General features: G+C 44.3%; 1 protein-coding gene across 1 annotated transcript in view; it reads left to right on the top strand.

The window, feature by feature from the left end:
* The window catches only part of SIPA1L3 (signal-induced proliferation-associated 1 like 3), a 305,840-nt gene that overhangs the window by 180,731 nt on the left and 113,012 nt on the right, over positions 1 to 12,097 (top strand). Inside the window, exons 8-9 of the mRNA XM_014544696.1 lie at positions 6,251 to 6,439; positions 7,388 to 7,562. Coding sequence (XP_014400182.1) covers positions 6,251 to 6,439; positions 7,388 to 7,562 — 364 coding nt within the window. The remainder of the gene's footprint in view (positions 1 to 6,250; positions 6,440 to 7,387; positions 7,563 to 12,097) is intronic.

Consider the following 12,097-nt stretch of genomic DNA (forward strand, 5'->3'; position numbering starts at 1 on the left):
TGGATTAAACCCATTATGGTAAAAATGTCAGCCTCTTGCAGCAACATGGTCAAATCTCATACCCATTGCATTCAGAGACAAAAGCCAGATATAAAAAACGCAACCTGCAGGAAACAGGCACAATAAGTTATGGGGTTAGAAATCAGGATAAGGTTGCCATGGGGAAGGCACAGAAAGGCTTCTGGGAGCTGGGAATGTTGTGTTTTTTATAGGGTGGTGATTATCTAGGTGTTCACTCTGTGATAATTCCTTCAGCTTTGCTTATGTGTGTTATGGATTATACTTCATAGACAAAAACATTTTCAAAGGAAAAGAATAATGAGCTTTGGAGAACTCAAGCCTGGGTTGGAACCCGGTTCAGCCACTTAGCTGTGGTGATCTTAGATAAGGTGCCTAACCTCTTGGAGCTTACATTTTCTTTTTCTTTTAAGTTGTGGGGTGTTTTTTTTTTCTTTTTTCCACATTTAAAAAAATATCTTTATTGTATTTAGAGTATTACAGATGTCCCCATTATCCCCCTCCACTGGGTTCCTACCCTGCCCCAGGCCTTCTCTACCCTATTATCTGTGTCCATAGGTAATGCATATCTATATATATAAAAGCCTAAGCAACCATTACAACTGGACAACCGGCCGATAGCTATGACATGCATTAACCATCAGGGGCAGACGCTCAACTCAGGAGCTTTCCCATGGTGATCAGTGTGCTCCCACAACCAACCTCCCGCAGCTGGCCAACCTCCCACAGTCCCTCCCCTCGGCCAGCTGGGTGGTCAGTGCTCTCCTACAGCCAACCTCCTGTGGCCAGCCAACCTCTCGCAGTCCCTCCCCCTGGCCAGCCAACCTCCTGCAGTTCCTCCCCTGGCCAGCCAACCTCCCACGGTCCCTCCTCCCGGCTGGCCAGCCCTGATCAGCCCTGATCGCCAGCTAGGCCAAGGGACCCCATCCGTGCACGAATTCATGCACCGGGCCTCTAGTTTTAAAAATTTAGTATGGTGTGTGTGAAGGAGGTATGTCACCAAAGCACTTATAGATTTACACATCTGAGCAACAGTTCTTTGGGTGATATGCACATAAGATCTTTGGTTAATCCCTTCCCACCCACCCCGCTTCCCCACTTCCCTCTGAGATTCATCAGTCTGTTCCATACTTCCATGCTTCTGGTTTTGTTTTATTCATCAGTGTATTTTGTTCATCAGAATCCTTGTTCATTTATTTTGCTTTTTAGATTCAATTGTTGAAAGAATATCCTTCAACATTTCATGTAATACTGGTTTGGTGGTGATGAACTTCCTTAGCTTTTTCTTATCTGTGAAGCTTTTTATCTGACCTTCAGTTCTAAATGAAAGCTTTGCTGGGTAGAGTAATCTTGGTTAAAGGTCCTTGCTATTCATCACTTTGAATATTTCTTGCCACTCTCCTCTGGCCTGCAAAATTTCTGTTGAGAAATCAGATGACTGTCATATGGGTGCTATCTTATAGGTTCATATAGGTAACTAATTACTTTTCTCTTGCTGCTTTTAAGATTCTCTCTTTGTCTTTAACCCTTGGGCATTTTAATTGATAATGTCTTGGTGTGGGCCTCTTTGAGTTCATCTTGTTTGGGACTCTGTATGCTTCCTAGAGTCTATTTCTTTTACCAGGTAAGGAAAATTTTCTGCCATTGTTTTCTCAAATAGGTTTTCAATTTCTTACTCCCTCTCTTTTTTTCCAGCACACCCATGATACAAATGTTGGGATGATTGAAGTTGTCTCAGACGATCCTTATACTATCTTCATATTTTTGGATTCATTTTTCTTTTTGCTGTTCTAATTGGGTGCTTTTTGCTTCCTCATATTCCAAATTGCTGATTTGATTCTCAGCATTCTCTACTCTACTATTGATTCCCTGAAATTATTCTTCATTTCAGTTAGTATACCCTTTATTTCTGACTCGTCTTTTTTCATGTCTTTGATGTTCTTACTAATTTCTTTGAAATTCTCACTAAGTTCCTTGAAGCTCTCACTATAACCATTGTGATCATGAGGAAAGAGACAACATCATTATAACCATTGTTTTGAACTCTGTATTTAATAGTTTACTTGCTTCCATTTCATTAGTTCTTTTTCTGGAGGTTTCTTTTGTTCTGTCATTTGTGACATGTTTCTTCGTCTCTGCATTTTGGCTGCTTCCTCGTGTTTATTTCTATGTATTAGGTAGAGCTATTATGTCTCCTGGAATTGTTAGAGTGGCCTTGTGTAGTAGGTGTCCTGTAGGGCCCAGTGGCTCAGCCTTCCCAGTCACCTGAGCTGGGCATTCTAGGTGCACCTCTATGTGGGCTGTGTGCACTATCCTGTTATAGTTGAGCCTTGATTGCTGTTGGTGTCGCTGGAATTGACCCCCAGACCAATTGGCTGTGAGGATCAGCTGCAACTACAATGGAAGAGCAGCTCTGCAGGAGACACCCCTATGGAGCAGGACTGCTTCAGTGGAGCTTTAGTGCTCACTGAGTCTGCCCCTTGAGTGTGTCGCTCATGGATGTATAGTTATAATCTGGCATGGTCTGAGGCTGGGTGCACTGGCTCTGGGGTCCTCCCCTGGAGGTGCAAAATCAGCCACTGTCTGTACCCTGCCTGGGGCTACCCATCAGGAGCTGCAGAGTGATCTACAGGTAGCTGCTACTTGTGTTAGGATTGGAAGTGCTCAGGAAAGGCCAACCTGAGAAGCAAGGCAGGCTGCTGCTAGGACTGGGCCTGGGGCCTCTTATTGAGATGTATGGGGCACGCTGAAGCCAGCTGCTACTTGTGTGAGAGATTTTAGGAAAGTCTGGAGCCTGAACCATAACAGGCCATTCATATGGAAAAGCCGCTGCAAACAGCTTAGGTCGGGTGGTGTTTCAGAGAATCACCAGGTAGAATCAAACAGTGTGAGAGCCAAGTTGAATAGAGACTCAGATATGGCACCTGGCAGTCAGCTCTGCAGCAGAGGAGGTCTCAGCATAGTAACAATGACCCTTGTGAGTACCCCTGTCTGGGAGAAAGCCACCCCTGTGTTCTTGCTCTGATGTTAGATAATCCAGTTCCTCCCCATATGTTCCTGGATCCCCCCAAGCCACTGCCTGGTTCTCCAGCACCAGCCCTTTAAGAGGAACTGCCTGGGTCTCCAGCATCAGCCCTTTAAGAGGAACTGCTTGGGTCTCCAGCAGCTTCCATGTCACTTAGCCACAATCCCCAATGGTTTTTACAGCCCAAAGTTACAGGGACTTCTCTTCCTGGTATTGGAACCCTGGGTTGAGGGGTCTGGTGTGGGCTGGGACACCTTGCTCCTCACGGGAGGCTTCCGTAGCCGAGATACTCCTCCCAATTAAAAAAACACCACATGTTGGTGTTGGACCAGCCCATTCCATGCCTCCACCCCTCCTACTAGTCTCAATGTACTTTCTTCTTTACTTCTCTAGTTGTAGGACTTCCATTCAGCCAGATTTCAGGTGGTTCTAAATGATGATTGTTCTGTATTTTAGTTGTAATTTTGATGTTGTTGTGGGAGGTGTCGAGTACCAGTTACCTACCCTACTATCAATGATCACCTGTGGGTTTATTTTTTTTAATCCTCACCTGAAGATAGGTTTTTATTGATTTTAGAGAGAAAGGAAGGGGAAGAGAGATAGAGAGAAATATTGGTCAGTTGCCTCCCATATGCACCCTGACCGTGGATCGAACCCACAAGCAAGATATGTGCCCTGACCAGGAATTATACCCACCACTTTTTTGGTGTTTGGGACAACACTCCAACCAATTGACCCACCTGGCCAGGGTGAGCTTTCATTTTCTTATCTGTAAAATGGAGATAATAAAATCTTTCTTAAACAGACCTATACATATAACTAGATAACTACTATCATACTTGAAATACAGTGCAATAAACTGAACCTTCATAAATGTGACTTGTTATGAAGTATATCAGTTAGAATTTACTTTGTCTACAAAGTAATAGAAAACCTGACTAGCCATTGCTAAAACTAAAATAGGGTGTTACTTTATTATCTAACAAGAAATCTGGAGGAAATTGGCTGTAGGGATTGACTTCTCTGTGATTTTTTTTTTTTTTTGTCTCTTTCCTCATGATCACAAGGTGGCTGCCACAGCTTCAAACATCTTATCAGCACACCACTGTCCTTAGCAAGAAGAAATGGACAGGTGAAAGGGAATTTCCTCTTATAAGGGATAAATCTGTCCCAGGAGTCTTCCCCAAGCTGAATTCCCTTTCACATCTCCTTGCCTGAACTAGTCACATGGCCAGCTGTAGGGACAACTTGGAAAGCAACATCTAGGGAAGTAGAATTAAATGGACAAGATTGGCTTGACTAAAGGTTTTAAACCCTGACTACATGTCACAATCACCTGAGTGGTATTAAAAATGTGTGTGTTTGTGTGTATGTGTGTGTGTGTGTGTGTAAGTATACACATATATAAGTGTATGTATACATACATACATATATGCCTGGGCCCCACCACAGACCAATTGAATCAGAACCATTGATTGTGAATTTTTTTTTTAGGTGTCCCTACTTTGTTTTTATTCTAACTCAGCGGTTCTCAACCTGTGGGTCGCGACCCCTTTGGCGGTCGAACGACCCTTTCACAGGGGTCGCCTAAGACCATCCTGCATATCAGATAGTTACATTACGATTCATAACATAGCAACATTACAGTTATGAAATAGCAACGAAAATAATTTTATGGTTGGGTCACAACATGAGGAACTGTATTTAAAGGGCCAGAAGGTTAAGAATCACTGTTCTAACTGAATAACATTTTTAGGAGAGAGAGGAGGGACACAAGACCCACACCGCATGTGCCCTGACCAGGAATCAAATCCATAACCTTTTGGTTCCTGGATGAGCCTGAAGCTCTGCTCATTCTGCAGGCCTTGAAAGAGCATTATGTATCTCTTCCCAGCTTCCAGACTGAAAGTTTTCTTGGTGGTATCTGTGATTGTGATTTTGTCAAGAAACCAGATTGAGCCCTAGCCAGTTTGGCTCAGTGGATAGAGTGTCAGCCTGGGGATTAAAGGGTCCTGGGTTCGATTCCGATCAAGGGCACATACCTCAGTTGCAGGCTCCTCCCTGGCCCTGGTCAGGGCATGTGCAGGAGGCAACTAATTGATGTGGCTCTCTCATGTTGATGCTTCTCTCTGTCTTTCCCTCTCTCTTCCACTCTCTCTAAAAATCAATGAAAAATAGCCTCAGGTGAGGATTAAAACGTAAATTAAAATAAAATAAAATGGTAATAAAAATTTTTTTAAAAAAAAGAAAGAAACCAGATTTAAAATGAGTGCCACAGCCCTAGCTGGTTTGGCTCAGTGGATAGAGCGTCGGCCTGCAGACTGAAGGGTCCCGGGTTCGATTCCGGTCAAGGGCATGTACCTCGGTTGCCGGCTCGATCCCCAGCTCTCTCATCATTGATGTTTCTATCTCTCTCCCTCTCCTTTCCTCTCTAAAATCAATAAAAAAAAATTAAAAAAATGAGTGCCACAGTTGAAGACCCAAGTCTTCATGTACTGATGGCCAGAGAAGCAGGTGTTTTACATAAGAGCTCATGGTATTATGTTTACATATAATATTGTAATGACAGTGAGAGTGTCCATTTGAATGCCTACCTCTTACTCCCTGACATAATCCATTTCCCATTAAAATGCCAACTCCATGAAATAAGAGTCTTTGTTTTGTTCACTCTACCTAGAACAGGGCTGGCACTTAGGAGGCACTGAGTCAGTATCTGTTAAAACAAACAAACTTATGCCCGGACAGCATGGCTCAGTGGTTAAGCATCAACCTATGAACCAGAAGGTTCCCAATCAGGTCACATTCCTAGGTTGCGGGCTTAATCCCCCAGTAGGGGGCATGCAAGAGGCAGCTGATCATTCTCTCTCATCATTGATGTTTCTGTCTCTCTATCTCCCTCTCCCTTCCTCTCTGAAATCAATTTTTTTTAAAAGTTATGTTCCATGCACTGTCCCATTTAGTCCTCCCAACACCCCTTTGGGGTTATGATACTGTCACTCTACCCATTTCACAAAAGAAGACACATGAGGCTCAGAAATAGGAAGTCACTTAGACAAGATCACACAGCCAAGAGGCATCAAGTCAAGTCCTGGTCCAGACCCAGGGCTTTCTGGCCCTAGAGCCCAAGCTACTGACCATCTCACATATGTTCTAATCCTTTCCTGGTTCCCAAGAGCCTCCTAACAGTCCCTTCTCTCCCTTGAGCAGCTCATCACCCTGCGGGGCTCCATCCTGGAGGATGCCACACCCACAGCCACTAAGCATGGGACCGGGCGGGGCCTACCCCTGAAGGATGCCCTGGAGTATGTCATTCCTGAGCTTAACATCCACTGCCTGCGGCTGGCTCTCAATACTCCCAAGGTGACGGAGCAGCTGCTGAAGCTCGACGAGCAAGGGGTGAGCTGGGGCCGGGTGAGGGTGTGTGGGGCGGGCGCACTGGGGCACAGCCAGCAGCCCCACTCCTGGTACTTTCTGTCTTGGTCACTTTTTTTTTTTTCAAACATCAGAAACCAACTTAAGCTAGTTTCAATAAAAGGAGGAATCTGTTATCAAATTCTGGGATTGCCAAGAGCAGGAATGTAACTGTGTCTCAGGAGGAAAATAGTCTAGGGATAAAGGAACCACCAGGTTCGTGTGTGTGTGTGTGTGTGTGTGTGTGTGTGTGTGTGTGCGCGCGTGGGCGCACGTGCACACTCGGGTTTTCTCTCTCCCTCTGCACACTGGTACCTCTGCTACTCTGGCCCTCCCTCAGCTCTCAGAGTTGCTGTTAGAATTGTGGCCGCTTGCAGAGACCATCTCACTGATTCTCAGCCCAGGAGAGCCTCTACCTGGCTTACACTAGGTCAGGTGTTGGTCCATGGTCCAGTCACCAGCGACCTGGGGAATCAGAGATATGTTAAAAAAAACAACACATGGTTATTACAGGCCCACCCCCTAAAAAAACAGTGTTAACTCTACTGATCCCTGCACGCTTCAGAATTTCCTTTTGCAGAGTCTTAGCCAGCTCCTATCCATCTACTATGGGAAGCCGGCCCAGGCAGCAGTCTCTTTCATGAGAGAATGGCATTGCCTTCCATAGATAGATTAAAAATCAAAGGCATGGGCGATAGATTAAAAATCAAAGGCATGGGCACCTTGTCATGCCTCTCTGTAATGGGAGGAAGGGAGAGAGACAAGACAACTGGGACATGTCCCCATGCCTTTTTCCTTCCTCTGGCTGTGGTCCTAAATTCCTGTCACTCCAGCAATTTCCTGGGCTCAGCGCCCAAGAAAGCCCCCCTTTGTTCCATCCTCTCTGACATCTCTGCCTGTCCTGCCTCCATAAAGCCGCTCTCGCCTCTGCAGCTCTGCCGGAAACACAAAGTGGGGATCCTCTACTGCAGGGCAGGCCAGAGCTCGGAGGAGGAGATGTACAACAACGAGGATGCCGGCCCCGCCTTTGAAGAGTTCCTCTCCCTGTTGGGTGAGAAGGTCTGCCTGAAGGGGTTCACCAAGTACGCTGCCCAGCTGGACGTCAAGAGTAAGTGGCCTGGTGGGGGAGCCAGTTAGATCAAGTTAGAACCGGTGAACCACCCCTGCACGCCCTCCTGATGGGCAAAAGGCCTGGTGATACTCAGATGAGGACTCTGGGCAATGGGAGCTCTGGATCTCTGCTGATGGGAGTGCAGGTAGTACTCCACTTTGAAAAACACAGCATATTCTGGTTAAGTCTGAAAATTCACCAACTCTGTCTCAGCAATTACACTGCTAGACGTGTCCTGTGAGAACTCATGCACATGTGCCAGCATATGTCCTACATACTTATAACCGCAGAGCCCAGGACAGTGCCCAGTGTGCATGATCAGAGCTGTGGTATATTCATACAGCACCATGGTGTGTGGTGACAATGACGACAACGAACTGGGGCCACAGGCATCAGTCTGGATGAAATGCGTGACCAGCAGGTCTCAGAAATGTGGGTACTGAATGATGCCTTTTATACAGTAACTAGGGCCCTGTGCACGAAATTCGTGCATGTGTGTGGGGACTTCTGGGCAGGAGGCCAAAGCCCTGTGCCCAGCCGGGGCCTGGGAGTGGTGGCCTTGTCTCCCCCACCACTGGTCGTTTTGTTTTGTTTTTTTGTTTCTTTCTTGGTGTCAGCCCCCCTCTCCCCGCTTGCTTCTGCTGCTGGTCGCCCCCTGCCCAGCTCCCTCAGTGCCTGGGAGCAGCAGTGGCCCTGTCGCTTCCGCCACTGGTTGTTTTTATTTTCCCCTATGTCCTTTCGCCCCCTGGTGGTCAGCACATGTCATAGCAGTGGTTGAACTCCCGGTTGAAGTCCCATTCGCTCGACCGCCTGATGGGACAATTTGCATATTAAGCTTTAGTTATATAGCCTAATATGCAGTTGAGTAGGTGCCTGCGGCTGTCGTCATCATCACCTTTGCCTCCTCCATTGAAGAAGGCAGTGAGAGGAAAAAGCATCTTATTGTGCCAGTTACCGGTTTTGTGGTCTTGGCTTTGCCCCTCTCTGCCTCAGTTTCCTCATCTGTAAAGTGACAGTAATAATTGCGCTTAATTGCCCTGACCGGTTTGGCTCAGTGGATAGAGTGTCAGCCTTCGGACTGAAGGGTCCTGGGTTCGATTCCGGTCAAGGGCATGTACCTTGGTTGCGGGCACATCTCCAGTGGGGGGGTGGGCAGGAGGCGGCTGATTGATGTTTCTCTCTCATCGATGTTTCTAACTCTCTGTCCCTCACCCTTCCTCTCTCTGAAAAATCAATAAAATATATTAAAAAAATAAAATAATTGCGCTTAACTCAGGAGCACAGTATTGAACCTAATGTAGTGTGCCCTCAACTGTGCCAGGTACTGGACCTGTCCAAATTCCCAGAGCTCTGAAGGTGGGTATCGCCTGCAGTGTGCTTATGGGGCACACAGGACTCTTACTACCGCCTGGCACACAGGAAGCCTGCAGCAAGTGTGAGCATTAGTATTGTGATTCTGTTGGTGAACTGCTGAAGAGGCAATACACTGAGAAAAAAGGAATAGGAGACTTATTATCCCCTGTGTCAGATGCCTGCTTTGAGGCTCAGCGTCCTCCACTAAGTGACGGCCATAACCTTACCCTACACTGACTTACTGTGAAGACCAGATGCCTAGCACAGTGCCTTACAGAGAATTAGCTCTCAAATAAACATCAACTGCTGCCAATAATTGCAGTGTCACCTTGGGCAAGTCACTCACTCTCTGTGCCTCAGCTTCCCCTTCTAAAGCATGGAGCCAGTAATGAGGTGTGCTTCTCCCTGGTCATAACCCCTCACATTAGAGGTAACCAATATCCTGACTCCTGTAATTATCATTCTGTTTTTTCCTTCATAGTTTCGCTACTTATATGTGCATGTCTACATAATATGTTTTGCTTGTTTTGTAACATAATGTGAATGCACTCATACAGTGTGTGCTCCTTTGTGTCTGGCGTCTTTCATTCAACATTATGTTTGTCGGATTTAACCATGTGGTGACTACGACTCATTCCTTTTCATGGTTGTGTATTTTCCACAGTATGAATATACCAGTTTGTTTCTCCATTCTTTTTTTTTTATTCTTTATTATTGAAAGTATTACATACGTCTCCTTTTTTCCCAATTGACCCTCTCCATGTCCCTCCATGCTGTCTCAAAGGGTAAGAGATTCTTCTTTTTTACTGCTGCATAGTACTCTGTGGTATAAATGTACCACAGCTTTTTTATCCACTAATCTATTGATGGGCACTTTGGCTATTTCTACATCTTAGCTACTAGTATTATAAATTGTGCTGCTATGAACGTAGGGGTGCATACATTCTTTCTGATTGGTGCCTCAGGTTTCTCAGGATATATTCCTAGAAGTGGGATCACTGGGTCAAATGGCATTTCCATATTTAATTTTTTGAGGAAACTCCATATTGTTTTCCATAATGGCTGCACCAGTCTGCATTCCCACCAACAATGTACTTGGGTTCCCCTTTCTCCACATCCTCACCTCATTGTTATTACAATTTGCATCTCTATGATGATCAGTTACTTTCAGCATTTTTTCATATGTCTCTTGGCCATCTGTATGTCCACTTTGGAGAAATGTCTATTTAGGTCCTTTACCCTTTTTTTATTTTAATTTAAATTCTTTATTGTTGAAAGTATTACCTTTACCTGCCCGGGCTAACCAGCAGACCCTGAGCAATGAATGAATGAATACTCTGACACACATTTCTGTAAAAGGGAGGCCTAAGGGACTGCCTGACTAAAGGAACCAGACAGCCCCGTTCACCTGCCTCCTTAGGCTTTTATTGTAACAACAGTTTGAACTAAAATTAACTATTAGATACTATCAGCAGGGTAAGTATTCTTGAGAAGATACATGCATCTGCAGTGTCCTTTAAGCAAGGACATCTGAACGATTCCAGTAAACACCCAGGGGCTCAGGCTTGTTTGGAAAAGTCAAGGACGGGTCTGCCACCTTCAGCAAGATCCCCTTAGAGGCCTCCGACTTTTCGGAGATTCCTCCTTACAGACTTTCCAAGCAAGTCCCGTGCTTTCCCACATTTACCCATTTTTTAATTGGATTGTTTGTCTTCCTTTTCTTAGGTTGTATGAGTTCCTTACATATTTTGGATATTAACCCTTTATCAGATGTATCATTGCCAAATATGTTCTCCCATATAGTGGGCTCCCTTTTCATTTTGTTGATGGTTTCTTTTGCTGTGCAGAAGCTTTTTATTTTGATGTAGTCCCATTTGTTTATTTTCTCCTTAGTTTCATTTGCCCTGGGAGATATATCTGTAAATATATTGCTATGAGAGATGTCTGAGATTTTGCTGCCTATGGTTTCTTCTAGGATTTTTATGGTTTTCCAACTTACGTTTAAGTCTTTTATCCATTTTGAGTTTAATTTTTGTGAATGGTGTAAGTTAGTGGCCTAGTTTCTTTTTTGTTCATTTGTTTCTTTCTTTTTTCTTTTCTTTTTTTTTTTTTTGGCATGTATCTGTCCAATTTTCCCAACACCATTTATTGAAGAGACTGTCTTGACTCCATTGTGTGCTCTTGCCGCCTTTGTCAAATATTAATTGAGCATAATGGCTTTGGTCTATTTTTGGGGTCTCTCTTCTATTCTATTGATCTATATGTCTGTTCTTGTGCCAGTACCAGGCTGGTTTGATTATGGTGGCTTTGTAGTATACTTTGATATCTGGTATTATGATTCCTCCAACTTTGTTCTTTTTTTCTCAAAATTGCTATAGCTACTCGTGGTCTTTTTGGGTTCCATATAAATTTTTGGAGTATTTGTTCTAGATCTGTGAAATATGCTGTTGGTATTTTAATAGGGATTGCATTGAATCTTTAGATTGCCTTGGGTAGTATGGACATTTTAAATATGTTTATCCTCCCAATCCATGAACATGATATAATCTTCCACTTGTTTATATCTTCTTCTATCTCTTTTTTCAACGCACTCAGAAAACGATTCAAGTACAAGTCTTTTATCTCCTTGGTTAAGTTTATTCCCAAGTATCTTAATGTTGTTTTTGTTGCAATGTTAAATGGGATTGTTTCTTCAGTTTCTCTTCCTGGGAATTCACTATTGGTGTATAAAAAAAGCCATCGAATTTGGGTGTTGATTTTTGTATCCTGTTACATTGCCAAATTCATTTATTAAATCTATTTTTTGGTGGAGTCTCTAGGGTTTTCTATGTGCAATATTGTGTCATCAGAGAATAATGAGACTTTTACATCCTCCTTTCCAATTTGAATGCCTTTTATTTCTTCTTGTCTGATCACTGTGGTTAGGATTTCCAGTACTATCTAATCTAATAAAAGAAAAACATGCAAATTGACTGTACCTTTGCTATGCGTTAAGCCACGCCCACCAGCCAATCAGAGCGACTATATGCAAATTAACCCCACCAAGATGGCGGCAGGTAGCCATGGAGCTGGAGCAAGCAGGAGGCTTGGTTGCTCCAGTGATGGAGGAAGCCAAGCTTCCTGCCCGTCCTGGCCGGCTCTGAGCTCCACTGAAGGCAACAAAGTTTCAATTATAGAAG

This window comes from Myotis brandtii, unplaced genomic scaffold (genome assembly GCF_000412655.1).
Source record: "Myotis brandtii unplaced genomic scaffold, ASM41265v1 scaffold379, whole genome shotgun sequence".
Taxonomy (NCBI): domain Eukaryota; kingdom Metazoa; phylum Chordata; class Mammalia; order Chiroptera; family Vespertilionidae; genus Myotis; species Myotis brandtii.